The sequence below is a fragment of the Colobus angolensis genome, unplaced genomic scaffold (assembly GCF_000951035.1).
Source record: "Colobus angolensis palliatus isolate OR3802 unplaced genomic scaffold, Cang.pa_1.0 Scaffold601, whole genome shotgun sequence".
Taxonomy (NCBI): Eukaryota; Metazoa; Chordata; class Mammalia; order Primates; family Cercopithecidae; genus Colobus; species Colobus angolensis.
In genome coordinates, this window is record NW_012119611.1 from 378,504 (window position 1) to 403,801 (window position 25,298).

The following is a 25,298-nucleotide window of genomic DNA, read 5'->3' on the forward strand; positions in this document are numbered from 1 at the left end:
AGAATGGCGTGAACCCGGGAGGCGGAGCTTGCAGTGAGCTGAGATCCGGCCACTGCACTCCAGTCTGGGCGACAGAGCGAGACTCCGCCTAAAAAAAAAAAAGAAAGAAACTCAGTTTTTAAGCCCTCTCAGTCGAGAAAGGGGTCTCTTCAGTTGTTTGGGGATGTTTAAGATTTTATTTTTATTTTTCAGTATCATTGGGTTTCTAGTCTCATATTCAAACAACCATCAATTGAAAGTATTCAAAAAACAACCCAAAACAATAAAAGATAATAATACAACAATAAATAATAATACAAAGAAACAATACAGTATAACAACTATTTGCATAGCATTTACATTATATTATGTACTATAAGAAATCTAGACATGAGTTAAAGTACATGAGAGGATGTGCATAAGTTATATGCAAATACTACATCATTTTACATTAGAGACTTGAGCATCACAGATTTTGGTATCTGCGGGGGTCCTGGAACCAATCCCCCATGCATGCCAAGGGACAATTTCATGAAAAGACCAAATATTTTGAGTTTTATCTAGCCTCAAATTACTATGATGTAGATAGAGGCTGCGTTTATTTATCTGGAGTTAGACCACAGTTTTCTTGTTGATCCTAGTTGTTTTAGGATTTGATCTTAGATCTCACTTATACTTTCAGATTATATTTAAGAATCAAGCAAGCAGACCATATAACATCTACCCTCATGGAATCACTGATGTCCGTCCTTTGTATTCAAGGAGATTACCAAAAGGTAAGTATTCCCTCAATTTACAGCTCTTTTTTACCTGTAGATACAGATTAAATCAGTATCATCAATAACAACTAAAATCATGTTGGTTCTTTCTCCAACTGTTGGCTGGACCTCAGGCTCCAGTCTAAAGTTATAAAAATCAATTATAGGAATCCTCAGGTGATGTTTCATGTAAATTAGTGAAGAGTCAGTCACCTGATGTGTTTTTCCTATTACCTAGTGGTGATGTTCAAATATTGCACAGCCAATTAGATTGTCTCTTTTCCACTGCAACTACTATAAATGCCCTAAAATCTTGAAGCTGATTCTTCTGGCACTTAAGATAAATTTTTTTTCTGAGTACAGTTTTCAGCTACATTCCACACTTTTGGTATCTAGTGTGGTATTCCACACTTTGGGTATCTAGTTTGATATTTTCAGGATTCTTTGCTGCAGCTTCCATGTTATTGCTCTTCCTTGCTTTCTCTCTCTCTCTCTCTCTCTCTCTCGACAGGGTTTCACTCTCACTTTTGGTATCTAGTTTGATATTTTCAGGGTTCTTCACATATTCATTTCTAAATAGTTCACAACTCCAATTTTTATTTACTATATTGTTTGTTGTTTAAAGATTTATTTTTTCTTTTAGTAGATTGGATGTTACATGTATTCTTTCTATTATTTAATTTTGGATGAATATTTATCAAAATAATAGATGTGTATGCTTAAAACTACAAAAGGACTGCCTCCCTAGAGGCATCCATTTTTAGGAATTTCTGTTTTGATTTTTGGTGGTTATCTCTACATCTCTAAAAAGTTACTTATACTGCTAACTCTTTGTTTTTCAACTTTAGACATTATATAGTTACTTTGTTTTGTGCTTCTTTCCATTCAAGTTATTTCAGTTTTATCAGTGTTTTCAATTCCATTGGCTATCATTAGAACTTTAAAAATATACTAAACATCAACTTTTAGTATTATATTTTCAATCCATGATTGGATTTTTCCAATCATGATTGGAAAATATCTTTTGAGTCCATACTTCATAAATTAAGGATATTAAAAACTGTACCCCTCACTTTTCCTTTCCCCAAACCTTCCTTTTCTCCACTGCTGCTAGCCATTTCTTTACTTTTACAAAACTAAACTTGATAACATTTACATTTTGTACCGTAATTTGAAATAACTCTTCCTTGCTTTGTCTATATATTTTTTCTAAAGCTTAAAAAATTAAAAAACAGCATTGTATTATTTTAGTATGCAAGTTTCTTTTTATAAATGTTAACTGCAGAACTAGGTAACATGCTATGATTGCTCTCTTTTCTACAGCTTAAGTGATTTTACTATTAAGATAAAATAATATGTGGAAGGAAAAAAGTTGATCTCACAGAAGTAGAGATAAAATAGTGGTTACTAGAGGCTAAAGAGGGGAAGGGGAGGGGGAAATAGGGAGACATTGGTTAATGAATGCAAAATTCCAGCTAGATAGGAGGCGTAAGTCTTAATGTTCTATAGCACTGTAGGGTGACTGTAGTCAACAATGACATATATTTTCAAATAGCTAGATGAGAGGATTTGGAATGTTCCCAACACAAAGAAATGATAAACGTTTAAGATGATGGGTATGTACTAATTACCCTGGTTTAATCATTACACATGTATACATGTATTGAAATATTACTCTCTACCCCATAAATATGTGCAATTATCATGTGTCAATTAAAAAATAAAAAGATCAAATAGATTCTCCTTCATTATTTCTCATCAGTAGTTTGATATCATGCTCAATTTTAGCTTTTATATTAGGACCATATTGATCTTATAATTTTTGTGTCTGTATCCTGAAGTAAGACTTTGTTTTCTTTTATTAGGAAAAGAAATGTATGCTTCTTCAACCCTATTTCTTAGGCCCTTCAGCTTCTTAATCATTCTGTTTATTGCTTGGTATCCAAATCTTTTATTTTTTTGTTGCAAGACAGGGTCTCGCTCTGTCACCCAGGCTGGAGTACAGTGGCGCGATCTTGGCTCACTGCAAGCTCCACCTCCCAGGCTCAGGCCATCCTCCCACCTCAGCCTCCTGAGTAGCTAGGACCATAGGCGCACACCACCATGCCCAGCTAATTTTTTTTAATTTTTTAAAAATTTTTTGTAGAAATGGGGTGTTACCTTGTTGTCCAGGCTGGTCTCGAACTCCTGAGCTCGAGCGATCTGCCTGCCTTAGCCTCCCAAAGTGCTGGAACCAAATCTTTTTCTTTTTAAAGACATTCTTGCAGTTAATAGCATTAACTTCTTTTCTCTTGTACATTTCTATTTTTTGATTTCTTCTTTTGTTTTTCTGGAAGTATATTCTCAAGTAACTTCTAAATATGTGGTACACAGAAGGTGAACTTTCTGAATCCTTCAGTATCACATCATGGGCAGAAAGACTGGTTATAAAATTTTTCCTGCTGGGCGTGGTGGCTCATGCCTGTAATCCCAGCACTTTGGGAGGCCGAGGCGGGTGGATCACTTGAGGTCAGGAGTTCAAGACCAGCCTGGCCAATATGGTGAAAACCCATCTCTACTAAAAATACAAAAAAAATTAGCCGGGTACTGTGGCATGTGCCTGTAATCCCAGATACTCAGGAGGCTGAGGCAGGAGAATTGCTTGAAACTGGGAGGTAAAGGTTGCAGTGAGCCAAGATCATGCCACTGCACTCTAGCCTGGGCAACAGAGCAAGACTGCATCTCAAAAAAAAAAAAATCCTTCCCCTGTTTTCTAATATTCCTTATTGCTGATAAGAATTCTTTATTTGCATTTCTTTATGGAAGAAGGCATAGTACAGAGTACTCGGGAGATTTTGAATGTGTGTCCTGAAATTTGGAGGCATACATGGATACAGTTACTGGTAAACTGCTTTTTCCATGGAGAATTTTGAAGGCTGTAATGCCCATAATAGTGGGCAAGAAGAGAGGGCAAGAGTGGAGCAGTTTACCTTTCTGCTGTTTGACATGAGTTTCTTCTGTAACAAGTGAATACTGTTGGAGTAGCTGGGCTTTATCCCTTTTGAAGATATTCTGCCCAAGAAGGCAGTTAGGCAGGCTAAAGGGATAGCAGAACCAATAGAGTATTGGATATATCACTGGAAGTAAGAAGGGCTGATGGGGAAAGGAGAGTTGCAGAAGGATAGCTGAAAGAAACATCTCTCATGTCATGGAACTATGTAGTGCTGAGGTCCCCATGGTAACTCTAAAGAAACCATACATGTGTCCTATGAAAAGACCAGCATTTGGGCACCTCCCACACAGAGAACTTTGATGACCAAATAGTGTTGTCAAAGATAGAGCAGCAGGACCTGTTAAACAAGAGTCTGTTTGCCCTTTCTTTTATTACCTACCCTCCCTCACCCCCAGCTCCTGGAAGAGGGAAGAGAAGGCTGAGAAATATTGAAAGAACATACTACACCATTCCTTTTCATTTTTTTTTTTTTTCGAGACAGAGTCTCACTCTATCCCACAGGCTGGAGTGCATTGGTGTGATATCGGCTCGCTGCAACCTCTGTCTCCCGGGTTCAAGCGATTCTCATGCCTCAGCCTCCCAAGTAGCTGGGATTACAAGTGCCTGCCACCACACCTGGCTAATTTTTGTATTTTCAGTAGAGATGGAGTTTCACCATATTGACCAGGCTGGTCTCAAACTCCTGACCTCAACACCGTTCCCTTTCTATGGGTTCTCTAACCATAGGTCAGGCATAACTTAGTGAGGTGAGGAAGAGCTTAGAATGAATATAAAATTAAAATTTTGATTTAGATTAGATCTTCAGGTATTAAACATACCCAGAATGAGACTTAATTACTAAAATTAGTTCTTGTCCTGAGGACCCATTACCCTGAGGGGAGATCTCAGTTCTTGCTCCCTTTCTTCACAGAAGTCAGAGACTGTATCCTAAAACTCCAGTGCCAAGCTCTTTGACATATATTCAGGCCTGAAACTTTCACAGTCAACTGGATAATCAATTATAGCTTTTTTACTTTTCTGAAAAATTGTGTGAATCTTAAAATTACAATAGGCGCGACTTTAGCTTCCACTTCCTGAGAAACTTCGTATGTACATACAGATTTGTAGAACTCTTGCAACAACATGATTACCGATATGTGGCTTGTTGTACTCTAATTAAGCTATTTCTGGGTTTGCTTGTGGATAGGTGTAAAACATTTGAAGGATTTTCCAATTCTACCAGGAGAAATATTCAAATATAAATGGACAGTGACTGTAGAAGATGGGCCAACTAAATCAGATCCTCGGTGCCTGACCCGCTATTACTCTAGTTTCATTAATATGGAGAGAGATCTAGCTTCAGGACTCATTGGCCCTCTCCTCATCTGCTACAAAGAGTCTGTAGATCAAAGAGGAAACCAGGTGAGTTCTTGCCTTTCCAAGTGCTGGATTTGAAGCTAAAAATGAGGTGAGATGCACATAAATTCTCAGTGTATGTCCCCTTATAACCTGAAGAAAATATAATGGTTTGCAGTATAGGTCAGTAAAAGAAATGAGCTTAGCTTTTACTGAATTTGAGTTTGGTGTAGTAAACATGCCTGCTGGATGGATAGGCCATAGATTTTTTCTAGTCTGGGATTTAGCTCTCTCTAGGTGATCCTCCCCATTTTTACATGTCTACTTTCAGATGACCCACAAATTTGTATCTACAGCCTAGATTTCTTCCATGGGCATCTCATTATGGGTGATTCAAAAGCACCTCAAAATTAACATGTCTGCAGCATGTAGCACAGTGTATGGCACTTAGTAAGAGCCTAATAGGCTAGGTACGGTGGGTCACGCCTGTAATCTCAGCACTTTGGGAGGCCAAGGCGGGAGAATTGCTTGAGCTCAGGATTTCGAGACCATCCTGGGCAAAATAGTAAGACCTTGTCTCTACAGAAAAAAAATTTAGCTGGGCATGGTGGCATGTGCCTATAGTCCTACCTACTCAGGAGGCTGAGGTGGGAAGATAGCTTGAGCCCAGGAGGTCAAGGCTGCAGTGAGCCTGGGTGACAAAGCGACACCCTGTCTCAGAAAAAAAAAAAAAAAAAAAAGCTTAATAAATACTTTTGGGCAAAACATCAGGAAAGATATAAAATATTTCAAAATATGGCTAGAATTTGGACCATTTCTACTGCTTTGAAAAATAAAGCTAAATTTTCTGAACAAGAAAAACTTAGTTCTTCACAAAAACTCATTGCTTGGCCCCAGAATAACTCGTTGCCATATTGCTGAGGCTTGACTATGTGTCCATTTGATTATATTTATGATACATAAGATCCCTACTAGTCTGAAAACATTTCATTTGTTTAGAGAGTAAAGTATATGAACTTTGATGCCAATAAAACACGTGGCACATAAACTCAGAGAAGTATAAATTTTGCCAAGTACTTGTCCTGACCAATTTTTCCTAATTTTAGTTTTTTCATCACTTTTGGGAAGATAACTGAAATATTATTCTATATTCTCCAATCTCCTCTCTATAGTATTTTGGTTTATATAGCTATAGGTTATAAAAAATAAAGTTGATATGTATTAGTGAGGTTTACATATGAAATCTTAGCAGATCCAATTAGCAGTTCATAAATCTAATTCATAAATCTGGTTCATATACAAACTGCTCTTCCGAAAAAGATTTGAATGTTTTCAACAGAAAATTTAAGGTATTAGTGTTGTTCGACATTTTTGTGGTTCACCTTATCTTTCTTATTTGATTTCTGTTTTTCTATTTTTAATTTTTTATAGCCTTGTGGAAGGTCAGTTGCTAGATGAAAGTTTAGGAAAGTCAGTATCTCATTTGACTTAACTAACTTAAGAAAGGCACTGAATAATCACTTGATTCTTTAAGGAGTTAAATCTTCTAATCTGAACATGAAGAGAATAAGGCTACAGACTGTACCAAAAAAATCAAGCAGCATATGTCCTTGGGTGCAGAAAAAACTAAGTTCAGTGGGTCAGTCACCCTCTTGTCCTGGGGACACATTTGTTGTAAGCATATACTCACTGCTCATAGCACCCACCCCCAATTCCCAAGCCCTGGTACATGCCTAAGAGGAAATGGAATTAAACCAACGGATTAGATATATCACATGCATGCCATCACTTTCATCATAGACTGCTAGCTCCTACCTGACAACATCAGCAGCATTTCTTTACCCTTTTCAATATATGTAATTAACAGATAATGTCAGACAAGAGGAATGTCATCCTGTTTTCTGTATTTGATGAGAACCGAAGCTGGTACCTCACAGAGAATATACAACGCTTTCTCCCCAATCCAGTTGGAGTGCAGCTTGAGGATCCAGAGTTCCAAGCCTCCAACATCATGCACAGTGAGTAAAGCAGCACTTAAGTCCAGTGGGTGGTGAATAAAGAAAAATTGATGTAATCAAAGTGATGTCCAGATAATGAATGAATTGTATGTGCATGTACATTTAACAATTGTGGCCGGGCGCGGTGGCTCAAGCCTGTAATCCCAGCACTTTGGGAGGCCGAGACGGGCGGATCACGAGGTCAGGAGATCGAGACCATCCTGGCTAACACGGTGAAACCCCGTCTCTACTAAAAAATACAAAAAACTAGCCGGGCGAGGTGGCAGGCGCCTGTAGTCCCAGCTACTCGGGAGGCTGAGGCAGGAGAATGGCATGAACCCGGCAGGCAGAGCTTGCAGTGAGCTGAGATCCGGCCACAGTACTCCAGCCCGGGCGACAGAGCGAGACTCCGCCTCAAAAAAAAAAAAAAATTGTATTACCTATAAATTATAATTTTTACTCAAATACACGTGATCATATAATCCATATTTTAAAAATCCAGTCGCCATTTTTTCCTTTCAATGTTTATTTGGTTTCCCCTCCCTTTTAATTCCCCATCTCCTTCTATATTATGTCTTTTCACCAACCATTCCATGCCCAGGTAACATTTTAAGACATATTTTCTCTATAATTATATAATCATATATAAACACATACATACATTTTATTAGTCTTCTAATGCTGCCATAACAAAATACTGCAGACTGGGTGGCTTAACCAGCAGATATCTATTGTCTTACAACTCTGGAGGCTTGAGATCAGGATGTGGGCAGCATTGGTTTCTTCTGAGGCTTCTCTCCTTGTCTTGTAGATGGCTTTCTCCCTTGTCTTCACATGGTTTCTCCTTTATATATCTTTGTCCTAATCTCCTCTTCTAATAAAGATGTCCGTAATGTTGGGCTAGGGCCCACCGTAATGACCTTATTTTAACTAACTACCTATTTAAAGACACTATCTCCAAGTATAGTCACACGCTGAGGTACTGGGGTTTAGGACTGCAAGGTATAAGTATGGGATGGGGGAACACAATTCAGCCCATTGTGTACATACACGTGTATATGTTTATATATACCCACAAATCTGAATGGTCAAAAATATGGTGAAAAATTCCAATTGCACTATGCTACAGGGAAATGTGAAATAGAATAACAATGAGATAGCACTTTATACCCATCAAACTGCCAAAATTATAATTACTAGTGGCCTTGTGGATAAAAGAGTGTTCTCATGCTATATTAATGGATAAGTAGTATAGTCTTTTCAAAACCAATATATGCCTTTTGAAATTCTGATTATTAAGATGTTTAAGATGGAGTAAGCACACATTTCCCCGTGTGTCCCGCTGGATGCAACTAAAAATCCTGAACAGGCCAGGCGCAGTGGCTCACTCCTGTAATCCCAGCACTTTGGGAGGCCGAGGCGGGCAGATCACGAGGTCAGGAGATCAAGACCATCCTGGCTAACACAGTGAAGCCCTGTGTCTACTAAAAATACAAAAAATTAGCCAGGCGTGGTGGCGGGCGCCTGTAGTCCCAGCTACTCAGGAGGCTGAGGCAGGAGAATGGCGTGAACCTGGGAGGTGGAGCTTGCAGTGAGCTGAGACTGTGCCACTGCACTCCAGCCTGGGCGACAGAGCGAGACTCTGTCTCAAAAAAAAAAAAAAATCCTGAACAAAATGCATGGGAACCTTGAAAAGTTGTAATGTGGGTTATACTCACCTACCAGAATGTGGCATATATTACAATTCTATTCTCCTCATCTCAAAGCTTTAGCCCTTTAACTTTGGGTTGAGCCTCATATTTAGCTTGAATTTCTAGTAATAGTGATATATTATTCTCCAGAGTTAAAGTCCTTTACTATCCATTATTCTAAAAATTTTAAGGTTGTTTAGTCCTTTGAGTTGCATTTTTATTTTTTACATAGTGCAGGGTATTGTTCTTTTATTTTATTTTATTTTTTCTATTCATAACTTCTCCCTCATTTTCATGGAGACAGTGATTAAAACAAAAGAGATATAGTGATATAAGTAGAGCCAAAAAACATTTTCCCTGAAAATGATATATAGATATTGGGAGAAAAGAAATTTTTTTTCCTCTGGGATTTCTAATATAGCTTTTGGTGGAAATAAGAGTCTGAAATCGAGAAAGAAGAGATTGGAGTTGAGAAAAAGAGTCTGGGAAAGCACAGGGAGAGACACAAAGGCAGAGACCAAGAGACACTGGGGAAAGATCCTCAGAGGAAGAGTCCAGGGAGAAAGATGCTAAGACAGAGGTATAAGAAAAGAAGAACAAAAAAAGGACCAGGAGGAGAGAGACCCAAACCATAAACCACTCCTATTTCCATTAGCAGTAAAATGGATAATCTATTTTCATACAATGAAATACTATGTGACAATGAAGATTCACAAAAATAAAGCTATACACAACAATATGAATAAGTATCACAAAGACAATTTTTAGTAAAATGGTAAGTCTCAAAAGAATATATACAGTATTATATTATTTACATAAAGTTCAACAATGGGCAAAATTAACTTACATAGTTTAGGGATACAGAGGAAGAAAAATATAAAGGTTAGTACGGACATGATTATCATAAAAGACGGGACAGTGGCTACCTCTTAGAAGAGTTCATTTGAGAATAAACACATGTGTTTTGTGGGGATACCAGTAATATTGTATTTCATGACCTAGACGTTTGTTTTGTAATTTTGTGTTTTAAAAAATTGTAGGATTTATTTGTAGATGGATCCTACAAATGATAGGGAAATTGCAGTAGGAATGAAGAGGAAGGGACATGTGCAGGATTAGTTTAGAAGATAGAATGCACATGATTTGGTAAATAATTAGCTATGTTTGGTAAAGGACTAAGAGGATTCAAGGATGATTACCAAATTTCTGATGTGGGTAACTAGGAGAAGAGACAGACAAAATGGAAGAAAGTGTATTTAAAGAAATGACAGCAAAAAGCTTTCCAAATCTGGGGAAAGATGTAAATATCCACGTACAAGAAGCTCAAGGATCGCTAGTCAGATTAGATTCAAACAAGACTATATGAGGACACATTACAATCAAACTGTCAAATATCAAAGACAAAGAGAGAATCCTGAAAGCAACAACAAATTGCAATAAGGAAGAAACTTTACAGGTCAGAAGAGGGTGGGATGATATATTGCAAGTACTGAGAAAACTTTATTCATAAAATGTGTCCTTCAGAAATGCAGAGAGATAAAGACTTTGCCACACAATTCCAGTTAGACAAGAGGAATAAATTAAAGACATCTATTGTACACTGTAGTGACTACAGTTAATAAGTTACCCATTCCAATATATAAATATATAAACATTGTGATGTACATCATAACATATTCTATTTTTCCCTGTCAATTAAAAAATAAATTTAAAAATATTGGATAGAGAAGAATCAGCCATTCTAGTAATTAAGCCTGATTTCAGATAACCATTATGCAAGTTAAAGAATAAACTGGATAGTATGATATTAAAAAAAACAAAACCACCAATGAGATACACCAGAATGGCTAAAATTAAAAAGACTGTCCATACCAAGTATTGGTAAAGATGTGGAGTAATCAGAACTCTCATACATTTCTGGTCAGGATGGAAATTTGTGCACTTACTTTGGGAGTATCTAAAGCCAAACATAGGCATACCCTATTGACTCAGGAAATCCACTCCTAGTATATACCTGAATCATGTTCCCTAGAATTCATATGCTGAAGCCCTAACACTGGTATTTCAGAATGTGACTGTATTTGGAGATAGGGTCTTTAAGGGGTTTATTAAGTTAAAACGAGGTTGTTACAATGGGCCCCAATCCAATATGACTAATGGCCTTATAAGAAGAGGAAATGTGGGCCAGGCGCGGTGGCTCACTCCTGTAATCCCAGCACTTTGGGAGGCCAAGGCGGGCGGATCACGAGGTAAAGAGATCAAGACCATCCTAGCTAACACAGTGAAACCCCGTCTCTACTGAAAATACAAAAATTAGCTGGACATGGTGGCAAGCTCCTGTAGTCCCAGCTACTGGAGAGACTGAGGCAGGAGATCGCTCGAACCCAGGAGGCAGAGGTTGCAGTGAGCCAAGATCACGCCACTGCACTCCAGCCTGGCGGACAGACCAAGACTCCATCTCAAAAGAAAAAAAAAAAGAGGAAGAAGACACCAGGGATGCATATGTGCAGAAGAAAGACCAAGCCAAGGAGAGGCCTCAGTAAAAACCAAACCTGCCAACACCTTGATCTTGGAATTTTAGTGTTCAAAAGTGTGAGAAAACACATTCCTGTTATTTAAGCCTCCCAGTCTGTGGTGTATTGTTATGGCAGCCCTAGCGGACTAGTACAGCAGCCAAAAGTAGTGTGTACATATTTCACAAAAGACATGTAATTATTTAATCCATGTGGAGTGTCAAAAGGCAAAAATACAACAAATGTACTTTAAAGATTATAATTGGCTTTTATACATGGTTCTAGAATCAGATAGCCCTCAGAACCAAATACAGAACAGCAACCAGCAACGTAGTATGGATAGAAATTGAAAGTGAGGTTTAGAGACATCTTAATTGATTACAGTTGGGAATTTTTGCCTTATTTGAAGGTGTTGGTCACCTGCAATTGATGGAAGTTCAGCTGCTATAATCGGTTGAGACTGAGCTGTTTGTTATAAAAGCATATTCCTAAATTAGGCTTTCAGTTACTTCATCAACCAAACCAGGCTGCAACTTTGCTGTGCAAGGACTCAAGTGCAAAGATACCCTTAGGCCAAATTCAGATTAATTTAAAAGGAGTTTATTTTTGTTAGTTATGTGAAACGAAGAGGAATCTATTTTTTCCAAGTGGATAGTCATATATTCTATTATCATTTACCAAATAGCTCTTTTTTTTCCTGTACTGGTTGGAGATGCTGCCTTTATTATATATTAAGTTTCAACTTATTATATATTAAATTTCCACTTATATCTTGTCAGTTTCTGGACTCTATATTCTGTTTGATATATTTATCTATTCTGCATTAAGACTGCATCTTTAATTATAATAGCTTTACAGTATCTCTTAATGCTGTATAGGAAAAAAACTTCAATTATTAATTAGTTATAGTAAGCCAATGTCTGAGTATTGCTTAGTGGTTTGTGGACAACTATCTTACACAGTACCTAGTAATAGAGTAGACAAGTGTTTATTCAATGGATGTGTGGAAGAGACTTTCAAAAACAATTCCCTTTATAGTCTAAGGCCAATGTTACTTTTGCTTAGCTCTTTAGTTTGAAATAATTTAAAATGTACAGAAAAGTTACAAGAATAATACAGGGAACTTGCATATACCGTTTACCCAGATTCACAAATGTTTAACATTTTGCAATTTTGTTTTTGATTCTCTTTTCTTTATATACACACTTCTGTTACTTATTTTCCATTTGAAAATGGGTTACAGACATCATACCCCTTTACCTCTCAATACTTTAGTGCACATTTCCTGTGAATAAAGATATTCTTTTACATAAACAGAATGATGTTATGAAATTACAGACACTTCAAGATGATAAAACACATTTCTGTAATTTACAGCTGGTATTCCAGTTGTATCAACCAGTGCTGTCATTTATAGCATTTCTTCCTTGAGGTACAGGGATCTAGTACAAGTAACTACTTGTCCTGCTTCTTTAATTTCCTTGAATCTGGACCTTGATAACTTTAAGGTAACTTTAAGCACCCAAAGGTTTTTTTTCTGGTTTCTCCTCTGTGTAGTTACCATTTTCACCCTTGCAATTAATAAATGGTTTGAAGGGATATACTTTAAGACCATGCACACATCCTGCTACTCATCAAAATGCCCCCCATAAAACATCCAAATTAATCTTTATCATGATGGTTTATGACTGTCTCCTCACATTGGGATTGTGGCCCAACTGATTATTAACAATCTACTTTTTTTGAAGACATAATATCTCTTCCTGGGAATAAGATAATGGGCATAACATACAATAATTCCTAATTGTGTCATGATAATCACAATCCAAAATACTAAATCTGTGATATGACTAAATCTCTTTTTCCCCATTGTTTTTGCAGGCATCAATGGCTATGTTTTTGATAGTCTGCAGTTGTCAGTTTGTTTGCATGAGGTGGCATACTGGTACATTCTAAGCATTGGAGCACAGACTGACTTCCTTTCTGTCTTCTTCTCTGGATATACCTTCAAACACAAAATGGTCTATGAAGACACACTTACCCTATTCCCATTCTCAGGAGAAACTGTCTTCATGTCGATGGAAAACCCAGGTTAGTTATGTATATTATTCTTGTACCAACAGCTGTGAATGCTTCACTAGTCATTCATATGCTCTTTTGCCCAATAACTCACATTTGGGCAGATATGAAATGGTTCAAGTGATTCTGGCAATTGCCAGGCATTTTAATGACAGCACCCACTCAAGTATTTAACTTAAGAGTCTTTGCTCTAAAAAGTGCCTTCACATGCCAAGGGCTAATTTTTACAATTTTTATGGATACATAATAGTTGTGCCTATTTAGGGGGTACATGTGATATTTTCATACAAGTATACAATGTGTAATGATCAAATTAGGGTAACTGGGATATTCATCACCTCAAAAACTTATTATTTCTGTTAGGACCATTCCAATTCCACTCTTCTAGTTATTTTGAATTACACAATAAATTATTGTTAACTATAGTCACCCTACTGTAATATCGAACACTACAACTTATTCCTTCTATTTAAGTGAATTTTATACCTATTAATCAACCTCTCTTCATTCCACCCCATCCCACATACCCTTCCCAAACTCTGTTAAGCACCGTTCTACTCTCTGTCTCTGTGAGATCCACTTTTTAAGCTCTCATATGTAAGTGAAAACATGTGATATTTGTCTTTCTATGCCTGGCTTATTTCACTTAATATAATGACATCCAAGCTCATACATGTTGCTACAAATGACAGGATTTCATTCTTTTTAATGGCTGAGTAATATTCTATTGTGTACATATACCACACTGTCTTTATCCATTCATCTGTTGATGTATACTTAGGTTGATTTTATATCCTAGCTATTGTGAATGGTGCTGTAATAAGTGTTGATGTGCAGCTATCTCTTTGATACATTGATTTCCTGTCTTTGGATATATATCCAGCAGTGGGATTGCTGGATCACATAGTACTTCTATTTTTAGTTTTTAGTTTTTTGAGGAAACTCCTTACTCTTTTCCACAGTATTTGTACTTATTTACACTCCCACCAACAGTGTACAAACATTCCCCTTTTGCCACATACTTAGCAGCATTCATTAATTTTTTTTTTGTCTTTTTGATAAAAGCCATTTAACTGAAGTGAAATATCTCATTGTGCCTTTGGTTTGCATTTCTCTGGTAATTATTGATGTTGAGCACTTTTTCATATACCTGTTGGCTATGTGTATGTCTTCTTCTTGTTTTTTTGTTTTTGTTTTTTTTTTTGAGATGGAGTCTCACTCTGTCGCCCAGGCTGGAGTGCAGTGGTACGATCTTGGCTCACTGCAAGCTCCACCTCCCGGGTTCACGCCATTCTCCTGCCTCAGCCTCCCGAGTAGCTGGGACTACAGGTGCCCACCACTACACCCAGCTAATTTTTTGTATTTTTAATAGAGACGGGGTTTCACCGTGTTAGCCAGGATGGTCTCGATTTCCTGACCTCGTGATCCACCGGCCTCGGTCTCCCAAAGCGCTGGGATTACAGGCATGAGCCACTGCGCCCAGCCTGTATGTCTTCTTTTGAGAAATGTCTATTCAGATCGTTGTCCATTTTTAATAGGGTTCTTTGTTTTTTTGCTATTGACTAGAGTTTCTTATATATTGTGGTTATTAATGTCCTCTCAGTTGTATAGTTTGCAAATATTTCATCCCATCCTAAGATTGTCTCTTCACTTTGTTAATTGTTTCCTTTGCTGTGCAGAAGCTTATGGCTTGATATAATCCCATTTGTCTACTTTTGCTTTAGTTCCCTGTGCTTTTGAGGTCTTACCTGCAAAATCTTTCCCACACCAATGTCCTGGCACATGCCCCCAATGTTTTCTTCCAGTAGTCTCATACTTTCAGGTTTTATATTTAAGTCTCTAAGCCATTTTTATTTTATTTTTGTATATAGTGAGAAATAGGGGTCTAGTTTCATTCTTCTGCATGAGTATATCCAGTTTCCCCATACCATTTATTGAAGAGACTATTCTTTCACCAGTGCATGTTTTCGGTACTTTGTCAAGAATAAGTTTGGCTATAAATGTGTGGATTTATTTCTAGGTTCTCTGTTGTGTTCCACTGGCTTATGTTTCTGGTTTTATGCCAGTACCATGCTGTTTTAGTTACTACAGCTTTGTATATAGTTTGAAGTCAAGTAGTGTCATGCCTCCAGCTTTGTTCATTTTGCTCAGGTTTACTTTGGCTGTTTGGAGTCTTTTGTGGTTCCATACAAATTTTAAGATTCTTTTTTCTATTTCTGTTAAAAACTTCATTGGTATTTGGATAGGTATTACATTAAGTGTGGTAGCATTGCTATTTTAACAATATGGGTTTTTCCAGCCCATTAACATGGGATAGATACCTTTTCATTTTTTTGTGTGTTCTTCAATTCCTTTTATCAGTATTTTAGTTTTCATTATAGAGATATCTAGTTTTATTGTAGCTATTGTAAATGATTTTTTAAAAATTTCTTTTTCAGGTTGTTAGCTCTTGATATATAGAAATGCTACTGCTTTTGCATGTTGGTTTTGTATCCTGCAACTTTACTGAATTTGCTTATCAGTTCTAATAGTTTTTTGATGGAGTCTTTAGTTTTTTTGTGTGAAATATAAGATTATGTCATCTATAAACAAGGAGAATTTGACTTCTTCCTTTCCAATTTGGATACCCTTTATTTCTTTATCTTGCTTACTTGCTCTGGCTTGGACTTCCAGGACTACATTTAATAGAATTGGTGAAAGTGGGCATCCTTATCTTGTTTTAGATCTTAGAGGAAAGGCTTTCAGTTTTCCACATTTGGTATGATATTAGCCATAGTTTGTCATATATGGCCTTTATTGTTTTGAGGTATGCTTTCTGTACCTGGTTTGTTGAGAGTTTTATCCTGAAGGGATGTTGAATTTAGTCTTTTTGGCATCAATTGAAATGATCATATGTTTTTTGTCCTTCATTCTGTTGATATGATGTATCACATTGATTCATTTCCATATGTTGAACCATCCTTGCATCCCTGGGATGAATCCCCCTTGATCATGATGAATGATCTTTTACTGTGTTGTTGAATATGGTTTGCTAGTATTTCGTTGAGGATTTTTGCATCAATGTTCATCAGAGATATTGGCCTGTAGTTTCTTTTTGTGTATGTGTGTGTCTTTGTCTGGTTTGGTTTCAGGGTAATACTGGCGTGTAGAATCAGTTTGGAAGTATTTACTCCTCCTTGATTTTTGGGATAGTTTGTGGAGCATTGGTATTAGTTCTTTTAAAAAAAAGTTCAGTAGAATTCAGCAATGAAGCCATCAGGTCCTGAGCTTTTCTTTGTTGGGAGACTTTTTTTTTTACTATTTCTATCTCATCACTTGTTATTAATCTATTCAAGTTCTTTGTTTCTCTCTCTCTTTTCTTTTCTTTTCCTTTCTTTTCTTTTCTTCTCTTTTCTTCTCTTTTCTTTTTTTTCAGAGTCTTGTTCTTCACCCAGGCTGGAGTGCATTCAATCTAAGCTCACTGCAACCTCTGCCTCCCAGGTTCAAGTTATTCTTGTGCCTGAGCTTCCCACGTAGCTGGGATTACAGGTGTGCACCACCACACCTGGCTAATTTTTGTATTTTTAGTAGAGATGGGGTTTTGCCATGATGGCCAGGCTGGTCTCGAACTCCTGGCCTCAAGTGATCCACCCGCCTTGGCCTCCCAAAGTACTGGGATTACAGGCATGAGCCATTGTGCCTGGCCCAAGTTTTGTATTTCTTATGTTCAATCTTGGTAAGTTGTATATGTATAGTAATTTATCCATTTCGTCTATGTTTTCCAATTTATTGGCATATATTTCCTCATAGTAGCTTCTAATGATCCTTTGAATTTCCGTGATATCATTTGTAATGTCTACTTTTTTGTCTATGATTTTGATTATTTCTATCTTATCTTTTTCTTTTCTTAGTCTAACTAGAGGTTTCTCAATTTTGTTTATCTTTTCTAAAAACCAACTTTTCATTTCACTGATCTTTTTACTGTTATTTTAGTTTCAATTTCATTTATTTCTGCTCTCATTTTTATTATTTCTTTCCTTCTACTAATTGTGGGTTTGATTTGCTCTTGCTTTTCTAGTTCTTTAAAATATATCATTGTGCTGTTTATTTGAGGTCTTTTTAATTTTTTGATGTAGGCATTTATTGTAAATAAATGCAAAAAAAATGTATTGTAAATAAATACAATTTTTTCTAAAAAAAAAAAAAACTAAAGGCAAAATTTTCCTTTAGTCCTGCTTTTGCTGTATCTCATAGGTTTTGATATGTTGTATTTCCATTTTCATTTGTTTAAAAATTTTTTTAATTTTCTTCCTAATTTCTGTTTTTTTGTTTTGTTTTGTTTTGTTTTGTTTTTGTTTTTGTTTTTGAGATGGAGTCTCTCTCTCGCCCAGGCTCGAGTGCAGTGGTACAATCTCTCACGCCATTCTCCTGCCTCAGCCTCCCGAGTAGCTAGGACTACAGGCGCCTGCCACTACACCCAGCTAATTTTTTGTATTTTAGTGGAGATGGGCTTTCACCATGTTAGCCAGGATGGCCTCAATCTTCTGACCTCATGATCCACCTGCCTCGGCCTCCCAAAGTGCTGGAATTACAGGCGTGAGCTACCGCTCTTGGCCAATTTTCTTCCTAATTTCTTCATTGACCCAATGGTCATTCAGAATCATGTTGTTAATTTCCATGTATTCATATAGTTTCCAAAGTTCCTCTTGTTATTGATTTCTAGTTTTATTCCATTAAGATCAGTAAAGATACTGGATATGATTTCATTTTGGGGGAATATTTTTAATTGTTTTGTGGCCTAATATGTAATCTGTCTTTGAGAATGTTTCATATGCTGAGGAGAAAAAAAATGTGTATTCTGCGGCTATTGGATGAAATATTCTGTAAGTGTCTATTAGGTCCATTTGGTCTATAGTGCATATTAAGTGTGATGTTTCTTTGTTGATTTTCTATCTAGTAATCTGTCTAGTGCTGAAAGTGGGTATTGAAATACCCAGTTATTGTAATGGGGTCTATCTCTCTTTTTAGTTCCAATAATATTTGCTTTATGTATCTCAGTGCTCCAGTGTGGGGTACATATACATTTAGAATTATTATCTCATCTTGCTGAATTGACCCCTTTATCATTATATAATGACCTTCTTTGTCTCTTTTCACTGTTTTTGGATTGAAGTCTATTTTATCTGGTATAGCTACTCCTGCTTTTTTGTTTCTATTTGCATGGAATATCTTTTTCCATGCCTTCATTTTCAGGCTGCATTTCTTTATAAGGTAAAGTGAGTTTCTTGCAGGCAGCATACGGTTGAATCTTGTTTTCATCCATTCAGCCACTCTTTGTCTTTTCATTCAATAATTTAGTTCATTTACACTCAATGTTACTATTGTTAGGTAAGCAGTTACTAGTGCCACTTGGTTATTTGATTCATGGTTGTTTTATTAGTCCTCTCTTCTTCCTTTCCTGTCTGTCTTTGTATAAAAGTGATTTTCTCTAGTAGTATGTTTTAATCTCTTTTTTGTGTGTGTGCATCTATTATAGGTTTCTGCTTTGTAGTTATCATGAGGCTTGTAACATTTTATAACCAACTATTTTAAACTGCTGACAACTTAACTCTGATCACAATTCAAAGAAAAAAAAAAACAAAGATAAAACTAAAAACTATCTTTTTAAGTCCATCCCCTGCCTCTTTTTGACTTTTTGTTGTCTCAATTTATGTCTTTTTACATTGTCTCTTAACAAAATTTTGTATTATAGTTACTCTTATTTTTGTTAGGCTTTTCTTTTAGTCTTCATACTAAAGATATGAGTAGTTTACACACTGCAATTACAGTGCTAGCGTATTCTGTATTTGTCTGTGTACTTACTATTGCCAGTGAGTTTTGTGCCTTCAGATCATTTCTTCTTGCTCTTTGCCATCCTTTTCTTTCAGATTGAAGAACTCTCTTTACCATTTCTTATAAGATAGGTCCAGTGTTGATTAAATTCCTTAGCTTTTATTTGTCTGGAAAAGTTTTTATTTCTCCTTAATGTTTGAAGAATTACTTTTCTGGATATAATATTCTAGTTTGGAAGTCTTTGCTTCTTTTCCCTTACTGCCTTTAGATACTTTTTTTGACCTCTAAGATTTCATTACTATATGCCTTGAGGTAGTCTTATTTGGGTTGAGTCTTCTTGGTGTTCTTTGAACTTCTTGTGCCTGGATATTCATATCTTTCTCTAGGTTTGGAAAGTTCTGTCATTCTTTCTATTTTTTCTTTCCAACTTTATTTTAGCTTCAGGGGGTACATGTGCAGGTTTGTTACATGGGTAAATTGCATTTCGTGGGGGTTTGGTGTCCCGATTATTTTGTCACCCAGGTAACAAGCATAGTACTGAATAGGTAGTTTTTTCATCCTCACCCCTCAACCCTCAAGTAGGCCCCAGCATCTTATTATTCTCTTCTTTGTTTCCATGTGTACTCAATGTTTAGCACCCACTTATAAGTGAGATCATGCAGTATTTGGTTTTCTGTTCCTGCATTAATTCGCTTAGGATAATGGCCTCCAACTCCATCCATGTTGCTGTAAAGGACATGATCTTGTTTTTTGTGGCTGTGTAATATTCCATGGTGTATATGTACCACAATATCTTTATCTAGTTCACCATTGATGGGAATTTAGGTTGAAACCATGTCTTTGCTAGTGTGAGTAGTGCTGCAATGAACATATACATGCATGTATCTTTATAGTAGAATGATTTATATTCCTCTGGGTATGTAATGAGTAATGAGATTGCTCAGTCAAATGGTAATTCTCTTATAAGTTCTTTGAGAAATCTCCAGACTGCTTTCTACAGTGGCTGAATTAATCTACATTCCCACCAGCGGTATGTAAGTGTTCCCTTTTCTCCAAAACCTGACCAGAATCTGTTATTTTTTGACTTTGTAATAACAGGCATTCTGACTGGTAGATGGTATCTCATTGTGGTTTTCATTTGCATTTCTCAAATGATTAGTGATGTTGAGCAATTTTACATATATTTGTTGGCCACATGCATATCTTCTTTGAGAAGTCTCTGTTCATGTCCTATGCCCTTTTTAAAAATTTTTGTTTGCTTGTTAATTTAAGTTTTTCATAGATTCTGGATATTCGACCTTTATCAGATACTTAGTTTGCAAATATTTCCTCCCATTCTGTTGGTTTGTTGTTTATTGTTGATATTGATCATTTCTTTTACTGTGCAGAAGTTCTTTAGTTTAATTAGGCCCCAATTTTTTTTCAATTTTTCATTTTGTTGCAATTGCTTCTGGGGTCTTTGCCATGAAATCTTTGTCAAGGACTTTGTCCAGAATGGTATTTTCTAGGCTTTCTTCTAGGATTTTTATAGTTTTAGGTTTTACATTTAAGTCTTTAATCCATCTGGAGTTGATTTTTGTATATGGTATAAGGAAGAGGTCCAGTTTCAATCTTCTGCATACAACTAGCCATTTATCCTAGCATCACTTATTGCATAGAAAGTCCTTTCCCCATTGCTTGTTTTTGTTGACTTTGTCAAAGATAAGATGGTTGTAGGTGTGTAGCTTTATTTCTGGGTTCTCTAATCTGTTCCATTGGTCTATGCATCTGTTTTTGTACCAGTACCATACTGTTTTGGTTACTGTAGTCTTGTAGTGTAGCTTGAAGTTGAGTAGCATGATGCTTCTGGCTTTGTTCTTTTTCTTGGGATTGCTTCAGTTATCCCATATTTCTCAGAGGTTTTGTTCATTCTTTTTAAAATTTTTGTCTGACTGAGTTGATTCAATAAACCAGTCTTCGAGTTATGAGATTCTTTCATCAGCTTCATCTATTCTGCTGTTAATACTTCTGATTGTATTACTGGAATTCTTGTAGTGAGTTTTTCAACTCTATCAGATCGGTTTGGTTCTTTTTTAAATTGCTATTTCATCTTTCATCTCTTGTATCGTTTTATTGGATTCCTTAGATTCCTTGCATTAGGTTTCCACTTTCTCCTGAATCTTGATGATCTTTGTTCCTATCCAGGTTCTGAATTCTATGCCTGTCATTTCAGCCATTTCAGCCATTTCAGCCTGGTTAAGAGCCATTGCTGGGGAGCTAGTGCAGTTATTTGGATATAAGAAGACATTCTGGCTTTTTTAGTTGCCAGAATTACTGAACAGGTTTTTTTCTCATCTGTGTAGGCTAATGTTCCTTTAATCTTTGAAGTTTCTTCTTTTGGGTGGAGTTTTTTGCTTTCATATTCTTTGAGGCCAGTGAGGGTTTGACTGTGATATAAATTGGGTTCAGCTGACTGGCTTCGTTTCTGGAAAATTTCAGGGGGCCAAGGCTCAGTTCAGCACACCTGGGCTATGTGCTCTATCCCAAGGGTGCTGGTACCAGGCCCACAGCTTTGTTCTCTGGCCCTTTGAGGTTAAGCACCTGCTGCACTGGAGGAGTTGAGGTGTTCCCAGTCCACTGGGGAGAACACTCCAATGGTTGGGGGGGGGGGCGGTGCCAGCCAAATTGCTTCATTGGGGCAGTGGCAGTGGGCTATATGCTTGTGTGTATTCTGACGGTAGTGTGGCAGGGTGCATGTGTGCCAATCACAGCAGGGTGTGTGTGTGCACATGCTGGTGAGGGAAAAGGAATGGTAGCAACATTCACATGCACGTGCACTGGTGGCAACAGGATGATAAGGTCCACATGCCCTGCGCATCAGCAAAGCAGTGGGGGGAGGCTGTGGGCGAGTTTATGCCAGCAAAGTGGTGAGGGGAGGCTGCAGGTGAGTGGGTGTGAGTTGGCAGAGGCCCATCTACTGAAGCTCTCCAATGATTAGGCAGGGTCTGCCAGTAAAGGAGCTATGGTAGTGGCCACCAGGAAGTGCCCTGGTTGAGCATCCAAGGCTGCACTGCAAGTGGGTGCAGCCACGCAGGGACCCCAACAGAGGCTGGCAGACAGGGGGTGCTCAGATCAGACTGGCCCCATCCCACAGGCAAGACTGCCCTGCTCTGTCCAGGTCTGATAGTTAACAAAGGCCAAAGCCACCTAGAAGAACATGGTGAGCCTTGGGGGATGGGCATCCCTGGCCGTGCTCCACTGCAACCCTTCCCAAGCCAAACCCTCTAGGCTCTGCAAAGGCTGGAATTCTGTCCTGTCCACCTCTCCAAGCAGCTCTCCCTGTCAGTTGAAATGCCCATGGGGGTCAAGGAGTCTTCTTCAGCTAGGATTCCGGGGTTCCGTGGTGAGAATGAGCCACTACTTGCCTATTTAACTCATCCATTCACCAGGAGCTACTTGGGGCCAGGAATGAGTCCTGGTGCTTGGCAGCCCCCATGCAGGGTTCCAAGATTCCTTCCCCTTCAGCCCAGGGTCTGTATCCTCCCTCAGTCCACTCTCAATGCCTTCCTTCCCATAGATCTGCTTGGAGTGTCTTCTTGATAATCTGGTGTCTTGTTGGGAGATCCTCTTCCTGACTATGTCTAGTTGGCCATCTTGGAAGAGCTCTATTATTATTTTTTTAATAAACTTTCTACCATGATCTCTTTCTCTATATCCTCTTTAAGGCCAATAGCTCTTAGATTTGCCCTTGTGGGCTATTTTCTAGATCTTGTAGGCATGCTTTCTTCTTTTTTAACTTTTTTTCTTTTTTCTCCTCTATGTATTTTCATATAGCCTGTCTTCAAACTCACTAATTCTTTCTTCTGCTTGATCAATTCTGCTGTTGAGAGACTCATTCATTTTTCAGTTTGTCTAGTAAATGTTTCAGCTCTAGAATTTCTTCTTGATTTTTAAAATCATTTCAATGTCTTTGTTAAGTGTCTGTGGTAGATTTCTGAATTCCTCCTTTGTGTTATCTTGAAGTTCATTGAACTTCCTCAAGACAGCTATATATATACACACACATACATATATATATGTCTTACTATATATATATCTTACTATATATATACATATATATATGTCTTACTCTGTAACCTGCAGCCACGACTTCCCTGGCTCAGGTGATTTGGTGATTCTCTCACCTCAGCCTCCCAGGTAGTTGGGACTACAGGTGTGTGCCACCACACCCAGCATATGGATGGATGGATGGATGGATAGATAGATAGATAGATAGATAGATAGATAGATAGATAGATAATAGTAGAGACAGGGTTTTGCCCTATTGTTCAGGCTGGTTTCAAACTCCTGGGCTCAAGTGATGCACCTGTCTTGGCCTCCCAAAGTTTTGGGATTACAGGCATGAGCCACCATGCCCAGCCAAGACAGCTACTTTGAATTCCCTGTCTGACAGGTCACATATCTCCATCACTCCAGGATTGGTCATTGGTGCCTTATTTAGTCCATTTGGTGAGGTCATATTTTCTTTGTTGTTTTTGATACTTGTGGATGTTCATTCATGTCTGGTCATTGAAGAGTTATGTATTTATTCCAAACTTCACAGGCTGGGCTTATTTGTACCCATCCTTGAGAGGGCTTTCCAAAAATTCAAAGGGGATTGAGTGTTGTTACTTAGATGACTGTGGTCATTTCAGCACTTGGGGGTACTCTAAGCCCAGGAAAGCTGCAACTTTTGCAGACTCCTAGATATACAGACTTGGTGGACTTGGGGAAGATAAGGGAGAATTCCTTGGATTCCCAGGAAAGGTCTCTTACTCTCTTCCCTCGCTTTCCTCCAGGCAGGAGTCTCTCTCCATGCTGGCCTGCCTGAAGTGGGGGAGGGGTGATGCAAGCATTCCCATGGTCACCACAGCTGGCATTGTGGTGGGTTGCATCTGAATCCCATAGTCTCTCAGGCCAGTGCAATACCTAGGCTCCCCAAGGCCCATGACTGCTACTCCCCAGTTACTGCTGCTGTTTATTCAAGGCCCAAGGCCACTTTAGCTATCAGGTGGTAAATCTTGCCTGGACTTGGTCTATCCCTCCAGGGCAGTGAATCCCCTTCTGGCCCAGGGTGGGTCTAGAAATGCCATCCAGGAGCAAAGGCCTAGGATTGGGGGTTTCAAGAATCTGCCTGGTGCTTTATTTTACTGTGGTTGAGCTGGTACCCAAGTTGCGAGACAAAGTCCTCTGTATTCTTCCCTCTCCTTTTCCCAAGTAGAAGCTGTGTTTCCCTGCACTACATCACCTGGAGTTCAGGAAGGAGTGGCACAGGCACTCCCATGGCCACCACAGCTGGTGTCACACTGGAGTATACCTCAAGCCCACTGAAAAGCCTAATTTTCAAATATGTTTGCTAAACTATAGTTGTAAACATATATTTAAATATGCAATGAACATGTGAACTTCATTTTCACAAGGCTTGTGAATATTTGTGTGTGCCTTGTGAACATTGGTATTGCTGGATAAATACCACCTAGAAGACCTTGGGAAATGCATAGTAATCTTCTGCACATATATCCCCAAACCACTGTGAGGCCTCCAGAACAAATGTGGCTTTCAGCATCTCTTCCTCTCTCTCCCTCAGTAAGCACTGCAAGGCTTTTGAGACTATCAACCGTAAGTCCAACACAGACTTCTATGTTCACACAGCTTACTAACAAGCACTAGGCCACTGCATGCTTCCTGGCCCCTCCAACCCCCACCATCTACAGAGGGAAGAACATAAAACTACCTGCAGATTGTAGTTGCTGTCTTACTCTTAAACAGCATTTCTGGAGATAAGTGCTCATGGGGAAGTTTCTAGAGAATAAAAACTAATGTCCTCATACATAATCACACATTTACTTTCATACCTGGAAACTTATATTACTTCAAGTGATATATTTTTGTGGGAAGTGAGTGAGGAGCCTGGAAGAACCCCAGTAACATCTCTGAAAGTATCTTGCTTATTTATGTTTATGTGTTTATGTCTTTATCTGTCTCCCAACTAAGTTGTAAGCTCTCTGAGAGCAGAGACCTAATTTATCTTGTTAATCACCATATCCCCAATATCTATGGTGCCTGGCATATAGTAGATACTTTAAAAATATGTAAAAATAAATGAATGGGCCAGACACAGTGGC

At 38.0% G+C, this 25,298-nt stretch overlaps 1 protein-coding gene across 1 annotated transcript in view; it reads left to right on the top strand.

Moving 5' to 3' along the window:
• Positions 1–25,298, top strand: part of F8 (coagulation factor VIII, procoagulant component) — a 200,315-nt gene that overhangs the window by 76,305 nt on the left and 98,712 nt on the right. The window contains exons 10-13 of the mRNA XM_011963208.1: positions 662–755; positions 4,916–5,130; positions 6,932–7,082; positions 13,147–13,356. Coding sequence (XP_011818598.1) covers positions 662–755; positions 4,916–5,130; positions 6,932–7,082; positions 13,147–13,356 — 670 coding nt within the window. The remainder of the gene's footprint in view (positions 1–661; positions 756–4,915; positions 5,131–6,931; positions 7,083–13,146; positions 13,357–25,298) is intronic.